This window comes from Neopelma chrysocephalum, unplaced genomic scaffold (assembly GCF_003984885.1).
Source record: "Neopelma chrysocephalum unplaced genomic scaffold, ASM398488v2 Primary Assembly neopelma1_24, whole genome shotgun sequence".
NCBI classification, from domain to species: Eukaryota; Metazoa; Chordata; class Aves; order Passeriformes; family Pipridae; genus Neopelma; species Neopelma chrysocephalum.
In genome coordinates, this window is record NW_020897693.1 from 21,155,383 (window position 1) to 21,181,228 (window position 25,846).

At 38.0% G+C, this 25,846-nt stretch overlaps 1 protein-coding gene across 7 annotated transcripts in view; it reads right to left on the bottom strand.

The window, feature by feature from the left end:
• Positions 1-487: 487 nt before the first annotated feature.
• The window catches only part of SIPA1L1 (signal induced proliferation associated 1 like 1), a 191,062-nt gene continuing 165,703 nt past the window's right edge, over positions 488-25,846 (bottom strand). For 6 of the 7 annotated variants that reach the window (XM_027707499.1, XM_027707516.1, XM_027707492.1 and 3 more), the window contains 10 exons: positions 24,842-24,966; positions 22,005-22,123; positions 19,118-19,557; positions 13,018-13,257; positions 11,753-11,918; positions 8,577-8,820; positions 6,438-6,584; positions 3,884-3,998; positions 3,327-3,408; positions 488-2,575 (listed from right to left, as the gene is read on the bottom strand). In XM_027707499.1, coding sequence (XP_027563300.1) covers positions 2,432-2,575; positions 3,327-3,408; positions 3,884-3,998; positions 6,438-6,584; positions 8,577-8,820; positions 11,753-11,918; positions 13,018-13,257; positions 19,118-19,557; positions 22,005-22,123; positions 24,842-24,966 — 1,822 coding nt within the window. In that variant the 3' untranslated portion in view covers positions 488-2,431. The remainder of the gene's footprint in view (positions 2,576-3,326; positions 3,409-3,883; positions 3,999-6,437; positions 6,585-8,576; positions 8,821-11,752; positions 11,919-13,017; positions 13,258-19,117; positions 19,558-22,004; positions 22,124-24,841; positions 24,967-25,846) is intronic. The other variant, XM_027707522.1, reaches the window with a different exon arrangement.

Here is a 25,846-nt window from a genome sequence, read left to right on the forward strand (position 1 = left end):
CAAGGCCATCTCCCAAGTCAAAGAAGGAGATCTGGAAAACAAAACAAATGGATTATCTCCCCCCCCCCAACCTTAACACCTGATGTTATTGTTACAGGCTCACAGGTTTGGTGTGGCAGGAGACTTTGATTTTCACTTACACTGGCTTCAGTTTTTCCAAGTAAGTTCTAAAATCCTGATAAATTATAAAAAAACACTGCTTCTACTGTCATTCTCGTGAAGCTCAGTCTCTGTTAAAGGTTGCAAACCCTTGCAAATGGGGGAAGAAAATACATTGGTGCAGTCATACAAGTAAAAAGTCAAGGGATAAAGTGGTTTTTACCTACCAAGTAATGGCCTTTAAAGGGATAAAAACTAGGAATCTGATAGAGAATGGAACTCTTGTATCAATAAGCACTGAGAAGAGTGGTACAAGAAGAGAGCAAGAAGAAATGGACACTCTGGAAAGTCTTAAAACAACAAATTCAACAAAATCAGAAGAAAATGGTTTAGAAGAACCTTTAAAATGAGTTTTATTGTCAGAATTTTACAAGTAGCCTTCAGTGGCATCATACAAGAAGAACTCTGTTGCAAAACTCTAATAAATAGTCTGCCCCAAGTCCCAAAATATTTTTTGAAATAAAATAAAACCAAACTTAAAAATAAAAGAGAATAAAAGCAAGACTTCAGGATGCTCAGAGATGTTAGCAATAGTTCCCATTTACAAATAATATCAGGCATTATATAAATCTCCTTCATACAAGTCATTAAAAAACCCAAGACATTCTAAACCTTTACAAAAGCACTCCAGAAATAGTTCCAAAGAGATCCATTTCCATGACAAAACATTAGAGAAGAACTCCATGGGGATTAGCATCACAAATGAAGTTTGAGGTTGAAGTGTAGTGTACTTGTGTGCAGTAAGATTAAAGAGCATGAAAAAGGGATTTGAAAAGAGCATGGAAGTCTGTGACAACTATGCCAATGATTTTAATCTGTCTATTTGAGAATGTGGTAAAGGGGAGGGAGAGGATGCTCTCGAAATTAACCCCCAAATACACTGCACTTTATGCAAGGCAATATTTACTAAGGTAGTAACTGTATGCTCAGAAGGGAGTAGAAAAGGTTTCTCAGCATGCTGCACAGTTCAATGCCTGTGCAGACTGCAGCGCTTAAAAGTCATATTTTGACACCTAAAAGGTATTTTCTGTAGAGGTAACACGTTGTGGCAAGTTAGCTGTTCCTTCAAAGAACAAGAAGTTAACTTTGCTGGCATGAGGCAGTTTGGGAAAACTCATGCTAGACAGTTTCACTAGGGACTGGGGATTTCGGAGCTCCAATCCTGTCCCAGTGCGTCGAAAAATACACTTCTCTAGTTCCCCTTTACATATTCCTCTATCTTCCATAGTAAGGGATTTATAAGATCTCTCATGCAATAAAACACAACTTGAATAAACTCTTCTCAAATCTGCTGTGATTTGAGAAGTACAGAGAAACAGAATGAGAGGGCAGGTACACAGAGATGGTTTGTGTGGATTTTCACGGAGACATTTCAGGGAAAAGAAATCTTAATCTCTTTACAACTTCAGCCTAAGTCTTCTGCATGTATGCAAGCAACAGACTCCCCTGGAAGGGAAGGGGGCTGTACTTTACCAATCCAGTAACAGTACTCAGTTATGTCCCAGCCTGCCTGACATGAACTGCAGCATGCCTAGTTTTGCTGTTTGTAAAGGTCCTTGCAGCCATTGTTTCCACAGGGAACAAAGGCCACCAGAAATGCTAATGCAATAGATGTGTGATAATATGCCTCACCCATGGCTCACCTCTCTAGTCTCTCTCCTAATGTTATGATGCTGGTTGTATGTACCATACGCTATGGACACGCGCTCTCTGTAATGTATGGGAAGGTAGCACTAGTAATCAAGCGCAAATTGCTAAGGAGACACCTAAAACATTGCATTACATCCCCTTGTCTGTGGCATACTTCAGAAAACAATGTTAGAAGAGCAGTAAAGTAAACATTTCTTTCTAATTTTCTAGATGTCATAATATTTGCTAAAGCTGCAAGGAAAAGCAGATTACCTGAAACAGAGAGAAAGGAGTTAATGGAAACAGAGGCACATGGAACAGTAAGCCTGATCCTGCCTCCAAATCATTTTGTACATAACAGATAAAGAGATAATGTGCAAAAAATAGACATTCACATTTTAGCAGTTAAACTTTTATTTTACCTTTTTAAAATTATTTACTTTGTTTTTTCTACAAAAGGCAGACATTGATTGTTGATCTGCAATTGTTCTGAGTGCACGCAGAGATGCAAAAAAGGGTTATTGGAGGATGAAGAACAGGGAATTGCTCTGACTATACTTTCACATGTCATAATTAAGGTGGCATTAAAGCTTAAGTCCCAGTAATAATATTCATAGATAGTTTCCTTCCTCGTACACCATTCTCAGTTCATATCAATTGTGTTGAAAACCCATTCAGTGAATTTCTTCAGTTTTTCAGTTGCGTTCTGGGATTCCTCCTGTAACCTCAAGTTGTCTTCCCGCAGATGTTGCACTTCAGCCTGAAGACTGGCCTTGTCCTCTTTTTCCTTAGGCATAAGGAAAAATACAGATCTTAGTGGAAATTTTAGGTCATGCTTCCCATCTATCTAGAGCAGCAAGAACCTCTTAAAAGAGCATAAGTCTCATTCCTTATAAGGATTTTATGTGCAGCAGCACATAGGTCTATATCCAAGGGACATTAGTGACATTTCCTTCCTCTTGTTTTGCTTGCATGAACAGGATTTCTCTGTATTAAATTCTAATACAGAAGCTGGCTCACCAGGTGGTCCAATAAAACTGGGCATGATCTGTTCTGTATGTACAAGTGCTGATGGTTAACTAAGGGATAGGGATGTTCTTGCAAATACTTCCCCAGCTAAGAGACTTTTCATCTCACCACAGCAGATCCTTCTTGGACCAAGTAGGCATTGACAAAATACAGGAAGTTTTCACAGTAGAAATTACATGTTTAGATAACACTTGTCAACTTTTCAACATCAGCAGGATGCATTTACATGGACTAACTTCAAGCCTTTTGCAGTGTCACCTGAATTAGGAGTGAAGGTACTGTAAATCACCCTCCTAATTTAAGCAGAGGAATCAAACATCTACAGTTTGAGACATCCTATCCTAGCCATGCATAATTAGAAGCCTCAGAAAAGTAGCAAAGAAATGTCTTTTTCTCATACAAGGATGAGACTGTCAAAGGCATGGCAAAGCAGGATTACACAGTTATTAGCACCACCAGCAGCACTAAATATATGTCTTACAGATCCTTCTATAGATGAAATGCTTTACCTTCCTTAAATCTTCTTGCAGCATCTTCAGCAAACCTTCCAGCTGGTCCACTTTAGAGGCGAGAGTTGGAGGAGATTCTTTACTGTTGAAAGCAGGAAACAAGAATAATTGATACGATTAACTGTCTTCACATAGGGTAGCTAACAGCCTTGTCTATACCAAGTGGCTTTATGAAGGTATGCACTCGGGTACACTAAGAATTCACAAAATGAACAAAAAGAATGTAATAAAGAGTACCTGGAGCACATGCAGCACATTAAACAACAGAACAAATTTAACTCATGATTAATTGGGGCCATCCCATCACTTGACTTCTCTCTACTAGAACTCATTTTAAATGCCTTGAGTTACCATTGCTTTGGACAGGTTCGTGAACACCTCAGACAACAAAGAACCTGCAAAAAGGTTCAACTGGACTTATGATTCTTCTCTTTTCACCTCCCACCTCCATCTTTATGAGAAATCATGGAGAGTTCTGTGAAGCCTGGAGATGATTTCCAAATAAAGATTTTTGTTTCATAAATGATGAAGCCTGCACATCTGGTATATTTACTTACCCTGTGTAAGGCTTTATCTGTGCAGTAAGCTGGTCCTCAGCCTGATCACTACTGGAGGCAGCACTAACAGGTCTGTGATTTTCATCAGCAGCAGCAAAGAATGAAGCTCGCTGAACTGGGAAGGCAAACATACAGAGAAAAACAATGGCAGCAGTAATGACTATTTATTCATGCATAGTACAACAGATATGCAGTAGGATCTCAAAGCAATCTAAATCTGTCTCAAGCAGATAAGGTGATGATACGATGTACCAATATCCACTTGACAGAAGCAAATTGGCACTGCAAGTGTTTGCACCAAGTTTTCTACTGTACTGGATTCAACAAGCAAGTACTAGCTCTGGCACAGCACTATGCTCACACAGACCAAGCATCACTCTCAGGCTAAAAAGTCCTCCGGGAGGGAGATGCTGGAGAGTGCAAAGCAGAGATACCCCAGCAGTGCTTGCGGGTCCACCCAAGGTCAGTTCCAAGAGGGACAAGAAGCCAAACTGTAACAAGTAGTGCTGTGCAGAGCTTCCTGGGTACAATGGCATGACACTACTCTATAACTGAGTAACTATAGTTAGCTTGTTTCACTCCATAAAGGATCCCCGAAATTTTTTCCTTATGCCTTATAAAATGTTTTCAGATTGAAACATTAAACCTTTTTCCTGCCTTGTGTCTGTATTTCTTGTCCCGTAACTGCTCAGATGTTTTAACACATTTGAGTATCAGTATCACATGTGGTGTGACTGTAAACTACCAACTCCTCCTACCTCTGGAGTTTCCTAGCACAAACAGTAACATAAACACATTTAGTTTAATAAATTAACCTCTTTCTCTCCCTCAGCAGCTGTTGGACTCTCACAATGTTCAAACAGAACAGTATCATTTTTTTCTGTTTGGCAGATTTTTATTTTGTGCTTTCAACAAGGCTAAAATTAACATGCCTTAAGATTTGATAGAGTTTTTCCTGCTCCTCTTTTTTTCCCCCCGTGAATGAAAATACTAAAGTTTGGTTTAACTCAGGGATCCAGGCAGCTTTTCTTTCAGCTGGTACAGATATCACCATTTGTAACTTCAGGGTCTTGTGCTGAAGACACGAATCAATGGTGCAGAAGAGGTGGGTGTCCAGGATCACAAATAAGAATTTAGGCTCCTTGGTACTTGTCAATCCCTACTGGCACCTTGCAGAGACTAGAGACTGGGATTATATTGAGACCAGACAACCAATGACCAATGGGATTATATTGAGATCCCTCTCCAAGACAAATTTGAATATATTTTCATAGCAGTGGGATGAAGGTGCCAGCCAACACAATACCCCAGCTCTTCTTCATCTGACCTGTCAGTTTGTTAACCTTGACCACACTGACTGTCTTCACACTTCTAAAGAGAAACACAAGTGAGTCTGGGGCCTACAAAATTGAGGGATTCAGGTTAATGAGGACAGTCAAATAAATCTCACTAAAAAACAGGTTTCTTTTAAACAGAAGCTTCCAATCACAGGGAAATGCATTAAAACCTAAGTTTCACCCTTATGTGGTGGTGAAAAGACCATCACTACAAATTCATCTCCTCTTGAGGAGCAAGGCTTACTTTGAATACTCTTCCCCAAGACTGCACAGCAGAAATATGAGCCATGTTGCTCCTATTACTCCTGTGGCAACAGAGCAGAGGACAAATGTACATCTTAAACACCCATGTAGACAACTTAATGATGTATGAGGCCACTACCAGAAAACAGCCAAGAAAATCAAGTTACTTCACAGCCTTCTCGAACCATTTTGAATAATGTCTAAAAGATTCAGGATTGGTAAAAACACTTCCATGAAGGTGGGACAATATTTATGCAGATATTAGGAACAGGCACTCCTGTTAACAAGCCTAGAAGACTTTCCCATTGGATTATAGTGAGGTAAATTCCCTTTGGTCTAAACTGCATTAATTTTAAATTTAAATGTATCTAAGCAGCTTACAGTTCTCTTCAGTTTACTAAGTGCCACGGAGATGGAAAGTGCCATAGGAGGAAACAACACATGCAAATCTATGTATTCAGAGTATGCAAAGGGAAGAATGGCAACAGAAAAGTATGTACCAACACGTCGTATTTCCCAAGTTATCTTAGTAGCGAACTTCAGCTGCACTACGTATACTTCTTGCTAGTGCAGTTAAGTAAGCAATCATTAGTGTGCTCATATGCTTTTCCCCTACTATTTGACTTTATTTTTGTACTTTTGTGCCAAATGTCTTTTCCACACCAGCTGTGATGTCTGCAACTGCTCTACATGACATGAGAAGTGGCCAGTTTCACAGAGATTTGGCCAAACCACAGCACAAAGGAATTCCAGTATGAAGAAATGGTATCTGAGCATTACATATAAAGTTTCAGGCTCTTAAGTCTTGAGTTGGTATTTTAAATGAATTTAAGCTTCAGACTGAGTAGAAACACTAAGAACAACAAAAGCAAAAGTCAAGATTAAAAAAACCCCAAACAACCACAAAACCCACACTCCTTAACAAAGCATGCACAAAGACCAGCTTCCTAATTGTTAATATTCTGAAAACTTACCTTCAAAGGCTTTGGCAGCATCTACCAAGTTTGACCAGTCCAGATCAGAGGCAGAATCAGGCAATGGCATAAGACCAGGGTCTGGCATGGGCTGCCGTCTTTGCTCCTGGATATCTGTGAGGGAGCTGTCTGAGGCAGAAAACTCTCCTACAGTGATGCAGAATAGATTATAAACTCCATTAAAAACACGCCAAAATTCCTTTCCTAATACTACTGCATACCCTACTTTTAACTTTTCTGGCACAGCACTTTTGGAACCAAAATTCAGTGGAATGTTTGATAACTGCAGTTGACCAGATACGGCACATTACAAGCCAGTTTTCTAGCACCAGGACATTTGGCTCCTTTCTAATCTTTGCAGATGAGCACTTCAAAAGCCAATCTCTGACTACCCCAGTGCTAGGGCTGGGGGCAATACTCTTCTACCCAATGATTCCTGCCTCTGCACAAGCTGCAGATACTTTAGAGGGCTCTGCAGCTTGCTGGGGCTTCTACACTCCTTGACACCTATTTGCTCCTGTAAAAATACAAAATTGAGGGTTTTGTTAAGACAGATCAGTAAATATGAGTATTTTTATCTCATTGTTTTCTCTATTAAAAAAAAAAAGATGTGCTCTGGAATATTTGAATTGGAAGAATTTTGAATAGCTGGAAGTCAACAAATACTTGTGGTATTAAATATCCAGCTAACTTAATTTCTTCTTTCAGCAAAAGGTAAAGGTGTGTATGGGAAGACAATTTGTGTGCCACTCAAGATAGCTGGTCTTTTTATCATGCAGGCCCCACATTTTATGGAACATAGAAAATCTTGGTTTGTTGACAAATGTAGAAAGGCTATGTTCTAGGAGAAGTTACCAGTTTGGTGTGGAAGAGAACATGACAGCGAAAGAAGGTTTTGTGGTTTCCTTTTTGGAAAATACAGGCATCTAAATGAAAAGAGATCAAGTGCTGCTTTCCACTTCTACTCAGATGGCATCATTAATCTTCTGACCCCAAGCCCTCAGAAGGCAAATCCATGAGCCAGTTACAAGCGCAACCAAGTCTGCAAAGTTATTTTAGTGCATATAAAAAGCAGAAATTAAGTGAGCTCAGTTTCCTAACTCTTATGCAAGAAACATGTTATACAGACACAACAGCTCATGAAAATGTCAGGTTCAACACTGAAAACTGATGCCTGGTGATCACAGACAGATGAAAAGAATTTAAAATAGATTTTTTCATCAGCCTTCACTGTCAAATGTATCCTGTGTATCTAAATACAGACTGTGCTTAGTCCCAGTATGGTGAGTTGAATCTATTGATAGCCTTGCATCTTCCTCTTGAAACATACTAAAACATGAATAAATCAGAGCAGATATGTACTTCTTCAGAAAACATTGCAGAATCCTACACTGAGATCTAGCTCTATTTCTGGAAAACACATTTAGTTATGAGGTACAGTGGGAACCTGCGAAAATTCCCTTTCTCACCAACTGAAACATTCACATGCAGCAACACACAATCCATGAGATAATTCTACTGAGACTTTTCAGTAAACTAATAGGGGAAGGCTAAGTGTCTTCTTGACAGCAGTTTACCAAGTAACTTTTTTCTAGTTAGCTGTGTGACTAAAATAAGTAACTCAAGTCCTGTAAAACAGATAAAGTAAGGGAGTAAATTTAAAAACAGCTGGTGCAATAAAAGCTGTATCTGGTGTACTTGTATATTCAAATGTCCACTAGTATTTATCCACCTTCATATCAATATTTTCCTAATCTTATTTTGTTCCCATAATCCCACACTAAAGGAACTGACACCTGAAGTTGTCACTGGAAGATAACCAGGCATACATTATTTGTCTGTTGGTCCACATGGTCCAGGTGACTCTTGTAAGAAATAGTAAAAACTTGCAGCCAGTGAGGCAAATTTCTGTGCTTCCTCCACAAGGTAACTGCATGACCAGTCATGCAGTCTTACACCCACTAAATTGAGGGAAAAAAATTAAATTCCTGTCTTATTTTATATTTTCAGTCATGTGACTTGACTCTCTTCATTTTAGCAAAATCAAGATGGAACTACTAATCGCTGTAACAAACATTTTCCCTCAACATAATTGATGAAGGATTCCTATGGAAGTTGAAAAATGGGAAATCTACTTACCATGTAGTGATTTCATTCCCAAAGTATATGATGGTCTCCGTAATGGCAGCGATTTTGGGAGAGAAGGGTATGTGCTGGTGAACAGTACATCATTTGGCATGGCTTGGTCCAAGAGCGAGGCCCGCGAGGTGAAGAAGTGGTCCCTTTGACCACTGTAAATACTCTCATCTGACAAAGTCCTTTGCAAGGCACGCCTTGTGGTAGGAGTGCTGGGAAAGGGAGACTGACAGGACAGAGTGTGTGACTATACATTCATAAAGACAAATAAAAAGAAATGAGAAAAAAAAATCAATAAAGAAACTTTTGAAGTCTATTTTGAAATAATTGTTAATTTATTTTTTTTTAATAAGAAAGCAAGTGTTAACATAGTATTTTTTCAGAGTGGATACGAAAAAGAACTAAAAGAATGGCTGTGAAGCAAATTAAAACTAGGTAACACCTAGTTTTCACCCTATCTCACATTCTACCTTTCAAACACCCCTCAAACTTCTCCTGAAGTGGAAATCTCAGGTAGCCCTTGCAGACTCCAGAGCTGATGTGTAGCAGAGAAATGGTTACAGAAACAGGCTCAGTGCTGCATAAACCAGAGTTCTCCCGCTGCCCTGGGGAGGCTGCCTGCCTGCAGGCAGAGTACCAGCAAATGCCAACTAATTACAAGTCCCGTATTACTGAACAATTAGGAACACCCATCACCACCGTGGTTCTTCAGAACTATTTAAATCAAAACTAAGTGAACAGTCCCATGAATAAGAGAATTTGTGCCTTACCCCTACCATCATCCCAGCTTCCTCCATGCTCCACACAGGAGAAAGCAATGCTGCGGTTAGCCTGGAGTTAGGCACTCTCAGGCCTGTGCCAGTGAGCTGCTATCATAACCATTCCCATCAGCAGAGACTCCGATTTTCATGAAACCTGTAGCAACGTAACTATCTCTAAGACTTAACATTTCTTTACGTTTTGGTTGAAATTTGGTCTGAAGGCTTTCATGGAGAAATGGCAAAAAGAAATGAAGACCTCACCACGCTCATTTGCTCTGTAAGTAAGTTTAAACAAAAAAAGGACATAATAGGACTTCCAAAAAGAGTGATTAAACTCTTTTATGTGCTCTTTGCACATAAAAATAGTCCTCTCTTCTCAGAAAGAAAAAAAAATGCAGACAGTATTCTATTCCTATGATCAAAATCCCACACTACAAGGTGGGAGAAGAGCATGGAAGAAGGTCTATTGGTAGTGTACACGGGAAAACCATCTGCCAAACACCCCATTCCCCACCTGTACAAATTTTTAGTATAAGATTGCTATGCATTTTAGTTTTATGATCAAGGATCATCAGTTACTTCCAAAACCCTGCTATCATCAAAAGACAAGGAAAGAAGCCAAGCCACATGCCAAATTTCTATTATGTCAAATTCTCCGTTCTGTGTTGCCTCCCTCAGGACATACCTGTAACAGTATGAACCTTGCCTAGAGAAATTACAACTTCTGGTAGACAGATGGGTACATAGTTGCCACTATGTCACATGGAGGATCAAACTGCTTACCCCTACCCCCGCAAATTAAAAGCTCAGTCAGCAGGTTCATGTTATGACCTGAAGTGGTAAAGGGGAAGGAAAAGAAAGAGCTACTAATCAAGGAGCATTTACTTGAGGGTGGTATAGTTCACTTAGCATTAAAGAATTAGGAGCTGGAAACACAGTTAATATCTGATGTTGAGATTAAAAGGCTGCATAGATATTTACATCTGATGGACTCAGAACATAGGCAATATGAGTAGGAGTTGTCTTCTGGTACCAGAGCAGGGGAAAGAGAAAAAGAAGGGTGACTTGTCTGAGAAGATACAATGCCTAAGTGGTAAGTAATGACATAAGGAATGCTGGAGAGATAATACAAGACGCACAAAACCACAGACTAGAACAAATTCTACCAGCAAATGAAGCCTTTGTCAGCCAACAGACAGAAAGGAGGAGGATTTTTGGTGCAGTGAACAAACGCAGGCCATTATCATTCTTTATCTTTTTTTTTTTCCTTTTAAAGTGTCAAAAAATTTTATGCTGTAAGAGCAATTCTCTCTGTAAGACAAAATATAAGTCATACAGTGGGCAGAAATAACAGTTACTTTTAAAATGGAAAAGATGCAATTTGATAGTGATAGAATGTTTTTAACTTGCTGCAACGTATCAAAAGTGCAACCTAGGTTAACATACTTGTTACAGTCACCAGGAAATAAAGATCAGGGTAAGAACTGGTTCACTAATCCCAAAGCAAAAAAACAAGAAACTTGGGAAGATACATACTTTTAATAATCTTCAGGTCACCTCTTTAAACAGAATAGAATTTCATGGAATGAGAACAATCCTCTTGCTTAAAAACAACCAACAGGAGGTGTTCACATCACCCATGTCCCAGTCCCCTCAGAACTACTATAAACCTAAGAAAAAGGTATCTTGCTAGTGACAATGTTTTTTTCCTCCAGCTTCAAACGCAAAATCTGAAATAATCTGTGTATGGAACCCAGCACTTACAAGTTTTAATAAGCTACATTGAGTTTTTACTAGCAAAAAAAAAGAAGTTGCAGCTCTCTCTTCTGCATGGTTGCTGTGGAAACAATTTGGGCTCTGGATGATTAGCATGAGCTGTTAAGCACTGGCTGTACATGGAGACTAGAAACCAAGACATCTCTTCCAAATTATGGATTCTAAAAATTAATATATGCACTTATGTGTTACAAAACACATTTTGAAACACACCAGGAAATGTTTCTAACTATTCTGTATAAATATATGCTTAAGTTTAGGGATCACTTTTGATAACAGGATTAGAGAGGCATAAAAGTGTGCTTTTTGTAAGGAGTTTCAATACTGTCAGTAAGTCACTGTCTAGTGATGCAATCAGAGAAGAAAAATTCAAATATATAAGACAATACTACAGGATTTTCCATGACCCAGAAGTCCTAAATGTTCTTTGTAATTTGGCATACTAGTCTCTTTAAATTTGCACACAAAACTAATAATATTGCAAAGATTGTAATAACCAAACAGTTCCCAAATGTATTTCCCTACTAGTCTGTTACAAACAGATTATTTTCTGTCCATGATGAAAATTCAGGGAATGCTTTGCATTTTATTTTCCTGTTGTGGGTGAGAATAGAAAAGATTCTCTCTCTCTCTTTAGCATACCTTAAAATTCTTCTGTGATTCAGGTGTTGGGCTATCAAGATCTATCAGTTTCTTCAGCTCTTCTTCAACAGTGGACTTGGATGTTCGTTTAGGTGATGCTCGTAGATCTCTTGCTGAAGCTCGCAGCCGAGGGTGGGCCATTTCATTGCCATCACTCTGGTGACGTCTTAAATGAAATGGAATAGACACATTCAGGTCTCAAAGCCCTGAGGCAGGAGGCATGAATGAAACAAGAATTACAGAACACTCAACTTTTTAGAAGAAAAAAACTAAGTAAGGGGCATAGAGGATGGAAGAAGTTTCACTCCTTCAGTAAAGACTCATCTTAACGGACACCTGTTGAAGCAATAAGCTTGTTTAAAAACAAACTAGCAATGCAATAAAATAATTCAAAAGTTACTGTAGTTAATTTTCCCAACAAGGGACTGAATCCATTAAAATAATGTGCATTCTGTACAAAACTAAAAAAAAAAAGTCTTCAATGAGCCCAAAAGTAGCAAATCACCAAGTTTCTTTCATATTTTCTTTTTTTAAATTTTTCTTTTTATAATGTGGTTATCACAAAGTTTCACCATTTCCTTTTGACAGCCAGTTATTGGTATCTTCTAGGGATACTGTGCCTCACTCAATAACAGCCAAGAAGGGTTGAATAAATTACTTTGAAATGGGCTTTCTGAACCACTTGCTTTCTAAGTCATACTTGACTTAACAGTATTTTCTCTAGAAAGTTGTTTCTCAATTTCTCTTCCAAAAGAGATACTTGCATATTGTAATGCTGATATCTTGGCTTGCTTTAAGCTTTAAGCCAGTTAGACTGGATACAGGCATCTTAACTAGATACAGCATCTTAACAAGGCAACGTGGAGTGCCACAGAGCTAATGCACAGCATGTACCGTACTACTACATGGATGAGAGGCTTAAGTAAAACTCAGGCTCTACGATAAGAAGATTTTTAGTATTTGCTCAAACAGCATTTTGAGTCACCTTTAAGAAGTCCAAAGGAAAGATAAGCTTTAATAGGACTGAAATCCATAGAAGTCTCTAGAAATAATAATAAAAAACTTTTACGAGTTAACAGGGAACAAGATTAGCAAACTATTAAATATTTAAACCTAACTGCAGACCTCTAGATTAGATATGAAGTTCTACAGAAGATGAAGGATTGTATTAAATAGTCCTGAGCTCTTCTATACAGAAAACTGTCAAAGATCAAAATGCTTCTTTATAATCAAATAATCAAACAAGAACAAAAAACCAGTCTTACTTTCTTGAATCCATAAACCCCACTGAGTTTATTGTCCCTTCTGGCTTTTTCCATCCGATCAGATACTTGCTTGTAGCACCCTGGCGAGGATAGAAAGTCCTAGGACCAGATGAGGAGGAAGAGGAGGAGGAGAAAGAAGGTGCAAGCTGGGGAGAAGTGGCAGAATGAAGCTCTTCTTTAGGTGAGCTTCTGGCACTGGTGAAGACAACAGGGCTGGCAGAGTGTCGTGAGCTCATGGTACTAGGAAAAGAACATAATAAAGACAAAAATTGCCTCAAATGTGTATATATGTGCCTTGTTTAACTGTTTTTAAAGCAGAACTCTGGGCACGAGACGTTATTCTTATCAACAGTGGTTAGAGTAGCAAAACCAGTTTGCTCTTCTTGAGGGCCTTCCACCAATGCATCACTAAACATGTCACATGGTAATGGAACAATTTTGCAAGCAACCGCTAAGGACATAATATACCACCCTCCCCTCATTTGCCTTCACAAAATGGGAAATCTAGGGTTCATTGTCATTAGGCAGCTTAAAAGTAAGACATGACACTGTAGCTGAGTTAGCAAAAAAGAACCTAAGTCCAACTTCTTATTGGAATTCCTGGCTGTAAAAGAAAACATATTTTGAAGGAACTTAAGTAACAGGAAATGTCTCTTTAGGACCTCACAACAAACAAAAGAAGAACCCATGCAGCTTTCAAAAGAGGGCTTCTTGGATTTTGCCTGAAAAGCAGTTATTCACCTTGGTAAAAAACCCAAACAAACAAAAACCCAAAACATCAAAAACCAAAAAAACCCTTAAATCAAGAAGTTAGAGCAGGTTTTTAACATATATCACAATTTGTCAAGATAGAAAATGGAGCTGTGATGACCAACTGCAACTTATTGTTAGAAGAAGGAGAGGGGCTTTATTTAGATGGGAGACACTCTTTAGTTATGCTGATATTCAAATCCGATGCAACTTGCATCATACCAGGAGTGCTAGGTCTTAAGACAACATTTACTATAACAACCTTAAAAGGTCAGATATTTATCAGCACAGTTACAGGAAACCTTTGTGTACAGCCTGAGTACAGAAATAGCATTATATATTTGAAGACCAGTTTTCTATCAGCTCTTTACACAACTTAGTCACATTTTCATCCCTGTATCCAACACTGCAGTGAAGGAACTTGAAACAGATGGCCCCATGGTAAAGAACAGTTTCTAACTGAGAAATAAAAATTAGCTGGAACGCTGAATAAAGTCACTGAATGATCTCTTCTTTCTTAGCTTAACAGAAAATTCTTCACCAATCTTTTTATAACTTGATAGAACAATGCACTTTCACATCTCTTTCTCTTACTGAAACAGAAAAAAAGGAATTTAATGTAAAATTTCTTTTGCCACCTGGGAAAACAATATCATGTACATTTAGTCTTAGGGAGCCAGTTATCTAATCTATGCCACTTGTCTGGCTCCTGCTGTAGCCAATGAAGAATATCCTTAGCAGGTGATTGTCCTTGTCTCAAACTAGGTGTCTCAGATATGAAGGGAGAATTAATGCTTTGGAGTTTCTCTTTTCTCTTCATTGACAACAGATGCAGTCTAAAGAATCACCTTCAAATATACTTCATTTTCATATGACCCAAGTTAAGCACCATGATTCCCAGGAGTGAAATGCTGTGGATTTAATGAAGAGTCTGGGTGGACTGTAGTCTTCCAACCTCAAGCAACACTGTCTGCTGCAGCCCATGCCGTGCAGTCCCTCACATCAGGGGCAACATGTACTGCTCCATATGTATGCAAATCAAATTACAATAATGCAGATTTTGTATTAGAGAATTATATTTCTTCCTTCCCTTCATCTGTACATCTGAAAAGCCTATACACAAGATGACAGAATGAGAAAATACAGGAAGATATTTTCCTGTCCATCAACCCTGTATATATGGTGCTGCATACCACAACCTTTGTATTTGTAACAGATACAAGTAAACATAATTTATAGCAAGAAAGCAGAGAAAATTAAGAGCTAGGGGAAGAGGCAGCAAATTTTTCTTCATTCTCCCTTTCTCTCCCTCAATACTGAAAGAAAACTACACATGCTGAGCAAACAAGCCCATCTGTGAGGCATCACTACCACAGAATTTACCACCAGGATTTGGGGCAGATGCACAACTTTAAAGAAAATGTATGGGGCAATTTTTTTCCTCGTTTTTACTCCCTTCTAAACACACTCAAGAAGTGGAAAATCTTTTGCTGCAGTGTAGGGTAAAAGTTCTGTTCACATTTCAGAATTCTTTAATTCATCAGGTATTGCTCAAGGAAGTGCTAGTTGTGAGAAACCATTTCTTAATAAAAACCAATAACAACAACTAGATGGGCTAGTAGTGTTGATCCTTAATATTGCTAGGCAAAGACAGTAAAAACTGATGTTCATCATGCTCGATATAAAATTTATATAAGATGCATATGTATATATAATAAAAGAATATTTTATTATATAACATATTGTAGAAACACATTGTATATTTTAAGTATTATTACTTTAATATTTATTAAAGTATGTATCATATACTAGATGCTAAGAGTGGCCTGGCAATTGCAAGTAAAATTAGCATGCAGTTTTAAATACAGTTTTCTTTCAAGTGCATTGCATATTTTGAGCTGTGGTTTTTACAATATAGTATTTTTGGTAGAATATTGTGCTTCAGGAACTATACAAAGAACTGTGGACATGACTGAAGTTTTTAACCCTATAAGTAAACACAGGCAGGCCAATAGGGTACTGACAGCTAAAAAGACACACTTGTTAATGGAGAGAATATTTGGAGAGCAATAGGCTTTGGATAAACTCTACAAAAACTAAATAGGAGCTGGAGCACTGGTAGTGATGGGAAGTTATTAGAATATTTGACACCAGGAAGCAAGCAGAGAATTCATCATACTGTAATAGACACCTGGACCAGCTTAGTTACATCTGGAAGAGATTCAGTCCTCATTTTCAGAACAGAGAGATAGTCACTATTGGTCCCCTACTTCCCACCTCTATTATTGAGACATCAAGGATTGAATTATGAAAAAATTCAAATACTAAATGGTGAACTGCAAAAATTGCAGATGAGCCATTCATAAAAGTATACCAGAACCATTAAATAATATTTTAAGTATCTTAAAATTATTAGAAGTAATGAAAAATGTACTTGATTACAAATAGCCAGAATTATCCATTTAGTTTTTGTAAGAGGACCATAAGAAACTGTATACTTTGGGTAGAAATAAAAGTTTGATTTTATTTTTTTTGTAAGGAATTCATGCCATCAGCACATATGGCTTCATTTAATGACATTCAGCTATAATGATTCTGTGTAATTACTGGCCTACATAATGCAGTTCTCCTGGGACGCTATGAGAAATCTGCACAATCATCAGGAAGGACTTTGGGAATGGGGGTGGAGAAGAAAAATAAAACCCAACCAGAAGCTCTGCTGTAGAAGTTAATCACTATAATTTACATTTTGCCACCACTACTCAGGTACAAGTTCTTTTATGCACCATCAAATGATCTGAACACTAATTATCGCTCGTCTTCTACAGACACAAACACTCTAATTTGTAGTTATTTTCTTTTGTCACAGAGTTCTTTTTAGGGCCAAATTCCTTTTCTTCTTGCTCAGAAACTCAATTCTAAGGATGTTACAGACATTCTGGCATCCACAGGCAAAAGGTAAAAAAGTGAGATGCAGCAAAGGATAGCAATTTAGAAATTGATAAATACACTAATTAAGCTGTTCATTTCTCATGAAAAGTAGCCCATTCAGAATCTTTCTTTAGTCTCCCCTTCTTTACCTCCTTGAAGCAGGAAGCCGTGGTTACCTTTTGGAAGTACCAGTTTCACCAGACTCCCGCTCCAAGCTGATGTGCCTCCATAGAGAGAACTATGGGATAGTGGGGAGCAAACAGCTGGACCTGGGGTTTCCTCAGGTCAGCACTGTTATTCAATGTGCAACCACCAACTGAGGGTGCCACAAGAAACAAAAGAAAAGCTTTTTAGCCGAGACTGTGCCTTTGCTTTATTGTGAGGCATCAAACACATGCCCTAGTCTTCAAAAATAAGCAATAATAAAGAAGGAACATGAGTCAGCCTGTTTTTAATCCAACACAACAAACAATGTGGGTCCAAGACCTGCAGTATTTCTGAAGTATTATGCCCCATGTGTTCTACAAACTGCTATTACTCCTTTTTGTAAAGAGCTGCATTATTAATATCTGAGTTTAAATGGAACTTTGCAAAAAGAAACCTCAACTGTTATCTCCAGCATAAAGCCTGGGGAACTTTTATCTGGAAATTTCAGTAACAGCCCCAAAAATACAGGGAGAGAATAATTTCAATATCATCAGAGAAACATCACGTGTATTAATCCAAACCAACAGAGAAAATACCAGGTTTGGAGACACAATTTATAATATTATAAATAATGAGAAAACAACCTAGACTTATGTTTGCAAAGTTCAAGGAGGAAACCAGAACCTCAGATGTACAAAGATGCCATTCCCATTAGGCACAGCTTTACAACAGAACTTCCAAGAGTCACGTAAATTTTCCAGGATTCTTAAAGTCACTTCTGAAAAAATCCTTCCAAATGAAAATGTTAGTGACAATTTTATTACAAGTGGCATATAAGAATCTCACATTTCATGCCACTGGTAGTTACATTCAGACAAGTACTGCAAGGGCATATGCTAAATTCTACTGAATGTTAGAAAATGAACATAAGCATAAGCATGCTTATCTTAAAATAAAAGGTAGATAACCACCATATAGATTTTTATCTTCAAGAAAGGGGCACATGCTAACATGCCCAAAATCTAAGTAAATCCTTCTGCACAGTGTTTTCTACAGACTTCCTCAAGTCCTTCATGCATGCATAGCTACTGAAAACACCAGTCTCAAAGACCTGGGTGGGATGTATACGAACTGAGTATGAGCTCTGGTGCCAAAAATGACCAATGAAGAGAGGCAGAAAACCAGACTGGGACCGCCATTAATAGATTTCTTAGTCAGAACTACCACGACAAAGTACATGGAGACCATTACAGTCTCTATGACAACCCCTTATTTGCAGCTACTGTATGAGGAGCTATTGAACTGTCTGATAAACATCTAATCTTGCACAAACAGTAGCTTTGTTCAAAACAATTAGCAAAAATTGCTTCAGACTTCCAGTCTGTAGGTATTTTAGCTACACACTCAAAACAGAGATGCCTTAAGAATAAAAATGCAAGTCAGGCTCCAGAAGGCCAACAAATTACGATAATCATGCATCCTCCCTGAAAGACCTATGCTTTTTCCCTGTTGCTAGTATGACAGAGTAGGAGTATTTTTCAAAAAGCACATAGAATACTTCTTGGAAAATGGTTTAAGAAAATGGTCTGAAACATTTTCTGCTTCTGCCAGTGCTGATTAACTTGTGAAGTGGGTATCTTCCACCTGAGGTGTTCAAGTATATTATACACAAACTTGATACTGCTAATTTTACAAGTGGCAAAACTGAGGAAGAGAGGGAAGGTGACTGTAATGTGTCATACCCACAAGCTTGCAGCAGAATGAGATTAAAATCTACATGCTAGCACTCCCAAGCAACTTGCTCTCAGTATTGATCATACTGACTCCAAGCAGATTTCTAAACAAAAAGACTGGGGGGAAAAAATGCAGAACATCTGAAATGGGTACTTGCAAGACTAAAAAAGAATCCCATATTAAACCGTTCATTAAAAAAATGGACTGATCTCCTTTCTGATCCAATACAAACTGCAGTTGTTGCAAGGTATTTCCTATGAACAGAACACATCAGCTGTGTCTGTCTTACAGTAGTTTAGTAGCAGCAGTTTAGTATGGAATATGCTCTCAAAGACTTTTAGTATTATAAACAGTAGCAGATGCGAAGACTAAAGGTGGTCTTAATTTTCGAGCATTCTGCACAGAGATCTTTCAAAACACTGGTTAACATAGTTAGAAACCTTTCTCTTCAACATCTACTTCTCGCTTTTGATAGGTTAGAGAGTGAGAATGGGAAAATGAGTACGGAGGGGTCAATCATACGAGAGGTGAAAATTACCTTGTATGTGAGACAGCATCACTGAGACTGTAAGCACTATTCTCCCTTGTTAGAGGATTGGAAGCTGGTTGACTTTTGCTGTGAATATCCAGGCTCAGTGAAGATTCAGTTTTCCGGTCCATGTGGCTGTCCTTTTCTAATGTCCTATCTGCAATGGAGACGACTTCGCTGGAGCTGTGCCACAGTGGTGCCACCTTCTCCTTCGTGAGCCCTGTACGGGGAGATGTCGCTGCTCCCAGGGAGGCAGTGCTGCCATGGCTAGGTCCGTAGGAAGTGGTATCTATGCCACTATCAGCTGAAGTCCCTTGAAGGTAGTTGTAGCTGTTCAGCTCTGATTCGGTGCGCTCTCCATTGTCATACCATTTCTCATCACTGTGAGCACTGGAGGCATTGCTGGAGAGAGTATTGCTGCTGGAATGGCTGGAGTAGTGGCTGTCAGACTACAGAAGAAACAACAATCCAAAAAAACCCACATTTGTAGGTTTATTTCAGAATTACAGCAATGGAAAGGGGGAAATAAAGAGTTATAAAAGTCACCACTGTATAATACTAGCTCTTCTACCCTAAGTACGTTGAGATAAGTAAGTTGAGAAGACTAATAAACTCTAAAAATTTAATTCCAATGCAATGCATGTGCTCTGTTCCGGGTGCACATAAAAAACTTTTCATATGGATTTGGAAGCCATGTCTTAACTATTCAGGAAAAGCCAGAGTTGTTTGTATTTTGTCCCAAAATACTTTACACTGGTTCCTTCCAAGTGCAGTTCTGCTCAGCCCAGTCCAATGAAATTGGCTGAGCTATGTAGACTTTGACTTGATTTATAACTATGGTAATTAAAAATATTCTAATTTTAAGACTGCAATGTTTTAGAACATAAAACATAACCAATCCACAGAAAGTGCCTGTTATTTTCATAATCCAATTGCCTATCAAAAGGTCAAAGAAGATCATAACCACTGCTCTTCCTCCCATCTCCAATAGGGTGTATTTCCTCCTCAGCAGGAGTGTCCTTTGCAAATGACCACTGAAACACCATTTAACTAATTTGAAATTGTTTTCCAGAAAGCAGAATTGCATGAAAGGAAGCTTTAATCTAAAGCTTTTAAATTACTCAATCAGGGCATGCAAGTGTCTGGTTGGTTTGTATGTCCTGTTCTTGGTTACAGCTCACTATTACAGAGAAATTGAATGCCCTCAATTTCATAGTGGGCATTGGTGGAATATCCCATTTTGGGAAGAATTTCTTGCCATACACTTGTTGCTTAGCAGCTCACCTACCACTGGGGTATTTATATCCATCTGAAGTTCAAAGAATTTATCTAAGTTCTGATCATCTACAGAATCAGAACTGAAGCAGGAAGCAATCGACTTGTTTGATCACCAGATAGCCTAGGAATAAGCGAATGGATAGAAAGGAGACTTAGAACTTTCCTATTTGTCTACCCCTAGAGTTTTACTGAGCAGACATGAGCAGAGATCCCAGACAAATATAAAAAAATAGATACTGTTTCTGTTTTCAGCTGAAAAGAGGGGAAATAGAGAACGCATGCGTACTGAGAGCAAGAAATCATCAGCATCCATGTCTTTCATTATACTAAAGCAAGAACTGACAGAAAAACAGGAGGAATATGAAGCTGATCTGGACTCCTAGTTGTCTCCAATTGAAGTCCCTGCTCTTCATTAGGAAATGCATCACTCCCCCATCCATCTGCCCATATAATAAAGATTTACTTTAACAATGATTGAACAAGAAGAATGCAAGCATTGATAATTCCAGTGCTGCACTTTGCACTCAAGCTAATGAGTTATGTATTACATTATTATGCTGTCAAATACATCTCATGGAAAACAGGTCAATCTAAATTTAAAAACTAGTCTGTGCTTCTAAGAATATGAAGATAGATGTGTTGTTGTTCAGGTTTTTTTGATGTTTTCTATTTTAAATAATAAATATGTGTTGTTATGAATTAATAACCTAAAAGCAACACTGCCAATTGTATTGAAATAATAATGCTGGGAAGCAGAAGCAAATTAAAGACCAGGAACCAATTAAAGACTTTCTCACATCTAAATAAATGCAACTAATACTTTCAGTATCATCATGCAACACAACTCTGTATTTTAGCCTGTTGTGTATATAATTAAAAATCGAGTGATACAGCTTATTGGGTAAAAGTTTAGTGTTTTTTTTATTCCAGTGACTTTAATAATTTTCAAGACATTTTAAATTTATGAACATTACTGCATTTATCTGTCTCTCTGTATGTAAATTGGGAAGTGATAGTCTCCATAAATGTGTGAATATCTAACTCTGTGGAGACAGAAGGACAGAATTTACCTTTAGATCCTGAACACTAATAGAACAAGAAAGATTTTTTTTCAGCAGGATTCCAAGTAGACCTTTCAGACAGACTTCCAACAGAGTGGAAGGACTTAATTTCCTTATGGAAAGGAATTAATAGTTACACTATGTGATGAAAATGGAGAAAATACAAAATCAAAAGCAAGATCGTTATTCTGTTTTGAAAAAGCAGCTTTCTGGGCATTGCATTATAAGATATATTAGTAAACTTTAAGTCTTATGTATGAGGCCTAGGAATAGCTTTATTTCCACAAATCCTTTACTTATCACAAGGTAACAGACTAGCAGTTGCTGTTCAACTGGCAGCAAAACTTTATTAACTAATAAATATTTCAATGTGCTGTGTTGTAGGATTTAGAAAACAACAGGCCTGCTCTACTGCTTTCTCCAGGTTTTAGTAGAGAGGGGGATTTTTTCCTTTTTTAGCTGACACTCTAAACATAACTTTGCACTACACTTTTGGTATCAAGAGCTTGTGGAGCAAAACCAAAATATTAAATAATTCCTTTTTCAGGATAACTTACATGACCCTGCTTATTTGGAGACAAGTGTACCACGGGATCCTGTCTCATCAGTCTTCCACTGGGGCTTTCTCTGAAGGACGGCAGTACTTTTGATACTGCTGGGAGATGGCATGTTGGTTCTGCAATATAGCACACAATGATATACTGAAGAGCATATGCAGTGCAACAAGCTAAAAAGATGTGTAACCTCATTTTACACAGCAATTTTTCCAATACCATCACTAGCCAAAAACTAATACATAGTGTGACAAAACACAGGTGAGGAAGTGAGGGCCCATTCCTGCCTGGCGTAAATCACTAAGACTTCATGGAAAAGGAAGCCTGACTTTTGTTAGACCAACCTGAATGGTTTCATGTCCCCTTGTCAAACAGCACTATATCAGAGCATTAAAACAGTGGAATATTCATTTTCACAGTGTATTGACATTGTATCACTATAGGCATGATGCCCGCTAGTGAGAGATTAAAAAGACTGAAGATTCACATTTCCTAAAATGGCATTCTACGCAAGGCAGGACAATAGCAGAAGTCTACAGTGATCACTTAAATGAACACATTTTCTCCAGTACAATTACTACACATATTTCTTATCAAACGTACGGTGAGTTAAATAAACATTTTCTAATTGAAAAGATAGCAAAAAATCTGTCCAAATCATAGCATTCTCTTAAACATTGCTGGCTGTGAATGTGGGAACTGCATAAGTGTACAAAAGGAATACTTATTAAACTAAACCTGACAGAAGTGGATGGAATTCAAATCATTCACCTTACATGTACGCTCACAGGAGCGCATTTTGGCAACTAAATTTACTCTTTTCCCAGGATATAACTATGGAAGTCTTGAGGGTGGTCAGATACAGCCTGTTAGGTAGGTAATTGCCTCCTCAGAGCCCAAGGTCAGTATTTGAAAGAATGTGTCTCAGCTGTGAGTTTTTACATATGTTTTTACATATATCCTGCACCTAAAAAAATGCTCCTTTTAATTAGAGTATGTGCTTACAAACATCAAGTACTTATCAACACCCATGGTAAACAGCAGTGCTTTCCTCAACACAGCAACATTTTGTTCATCTTAATCTGCAGTATTACTATATTTTTTAAAAACAAATGAAAGTTGTGGGTTTTTAAAAGAATAATAATGATGATAGCAATAATATTATCATCAAATTTGATTGCCCTGGACAAGTGGTAGCAAGCAGTGTCAGTGAACCAAGAACAAAGGTGTTCTGTATCTAAGGATGGGCCAGGAAGGAGTGAGTATGTGGATTCACTACACCTAATGCCTTATTTACCTTGAGACAGATTATCCCAAATGGAAAAGTGCTTATCTGTCATAGAACCAAACTTTCACCTAGATTCACCAGATTGGCAATAAAGTCTCCAGTCAGAGATGCAGCTTCCAACTGCGACTCTATGAATGCAGGACGATACACAAGAGATAAAATACAGCGATTATATGTCAGTATGCATGTCTCAGCTTTTGCCAAATGCCGGAGCCACCTCTTCTACCACACAATTTTTCCTAGTTTTTTTGGCTTTATTTATTTTGCTAATATGTTGACATCTGACACTGTAGAACAGGACTTGTTGGCAGCTCCACTCAGTGCCGGCACCAATACCCAACTATTGGTCTGCAAAAGTAAAGCTGAGCAAAAGATCAGTTTTACGTGTGTCGTTACCATCACTCAATATCAAAACATATGTGATTAAAAATTGTTCTGTCAAAATGAGAACTGTAGATCAGTATAATCACAGTTTTTTAGTGAGAATTTTGGGGGAGTTGTGAGGGAGGTACTGACAGATGGCTTCAATAATAAGGCACAGCTTACTGAGGTTGTGAAGGTATGTGAACTAAGTACATCTTTAGAACTTGAGGCTGGCATTCGCCTTAAACTCCTGATCTCACTGAAGCTTATTCTGTGTTGAACACTAGTCCATTTGTATACTGATGCAGTAAAATGACCTATATGTGACCTATAAAAACTATGGAATTGTTTAATCTGTGGTAAAAAAAGTTAGAAAAAAAAACAATCTAGCAACCTTGGCCACAGTCATCATGTTGGATCAATGCTTTTTGTAGACAGGACATTTCCATTGGTGTTAATCTTACTGGTACCCATTTAAGTCAAGCCATAGCTGTAGCAAAATGTCTATGTGCAAAACCTTCAAATGAAGGCCTAACAATATAAATTCTTAGTACCTAGCTATTTTATGTTGTTAATGTGTTTCCTAAGCTGACAGCTTAATTGCCATGTGCAATAAAAACGTATACACTGGTAGAAGGCGATTACCTAGCTATAGATTGACTTCACTATTTAAACCTTAATTGCATTTTTTCCATTTTGTACATGGTGTTTTTATAGCTTCAATGATCAAACAGTCAATTTGCATTTATATAGCACCATTTGAAAAGGAGCATCACAAGCGCTTTAGACAAACTAAGCAAAAATTAAACTAAGCCAAGCTACTCAGGAGAGTGGGGAAGGTCAAACAAGTCCTCAACAGCAAGACAAATTAACAAGTGTGTCTACCCAACTGCTTCTAAAAAGACAGTGTGTTTCAGGGCAAGAGCATTAAGGTAGATTTAGTCTCACAATCAAATGAAGAAATGAAATAATTTCTTCCTCAGGTGATACTTACAGGTCTCAAGGAAGCAGACTGCGGAAGCTTAAGTACGTGCTCCAGACCTAATTATTCATCCTGATGAACAAGGTTAACTTTCAAAGACACTGAAAACACAGTGCTTAAGAGGGTGTTCTCTCTGCATGGAGAGGTATTACTAAGGTCACCTTGCAGTTAGCACCACTTGCTCATTGTAAAGAATTCATTACCTACCTATCTGGTCAGTGATACTATCCTCACTTCTTTGCCAGCTGGGTGTGGATTTGCCGCTACCGCCCGTATCTGACTGTGTGTTCTGCCTGTCAATGGAAGCAGGGGATCTACGGCTAATTCCAAACCTGTTTTCCCCAAAAAACAAAGCAGATAATGATTTTAAATATACATAAATCTCACATAAGGGGGGAAAAAAGCACTTTTAAGCCAGTGTCAAACAACAGGGCAGACCAATACATAGCACAAATGCTTAAGGGATTTATAATGTTTTACCATTTAATTTTTGTGGTATCTCTCTGGACCCATTTAGCACTTTTAATGCATAAGATTACAGTATACATTAGTTTATTGAGCATCTTTCATCAAGAACAGCTGGTTACAATGATACAATTGAAAAAAAACAGACCAAAACATCATGAAATAAAATTGTTAGTTTTCATTTACATAGATGTTTACATGAAAAGACAACCAGATTGTTACATGGTTACAAAAAACTCATCACAATGAGTAAAATGTAAAAGTTTGGATCCTTTTAACTGTTAAAGCACTATGTCAAACTAGTCAAAGAAAGCATCGGAAAGTTTGTTGGGACAATCCCATGGATCTCCGCCACTTTGCTGGGTTTTAACCAAAAGACTTGTATACCTCTACATGATGCAGACATATACACCAACAACATGGATTCATTTGGGACAACATTACACTGCCAAATATTTTAAATAGGCATCTATAGAGGTGACTGTATTGGTTATGGATTCTCAAAACCTCGGGATTATGAATTCTGTAAATTATTAAGTTATTGGATCATAAAATAATTTGAGTGGACTAGTGCAAGCTAAATACAGCTGTAGAAAAGTAGTGAGACGTACAACTGTTGCTGTAAAAGGAAGCATACAGAGCAAAAGGAAGAATCTGTTCTATGGACTTTGTAAATCCTGCCAGATTAGTCAGATGGATTTCAGAAACCTCAATATAGAGTCAAGGAGAACAAGCTAATGACAAAGA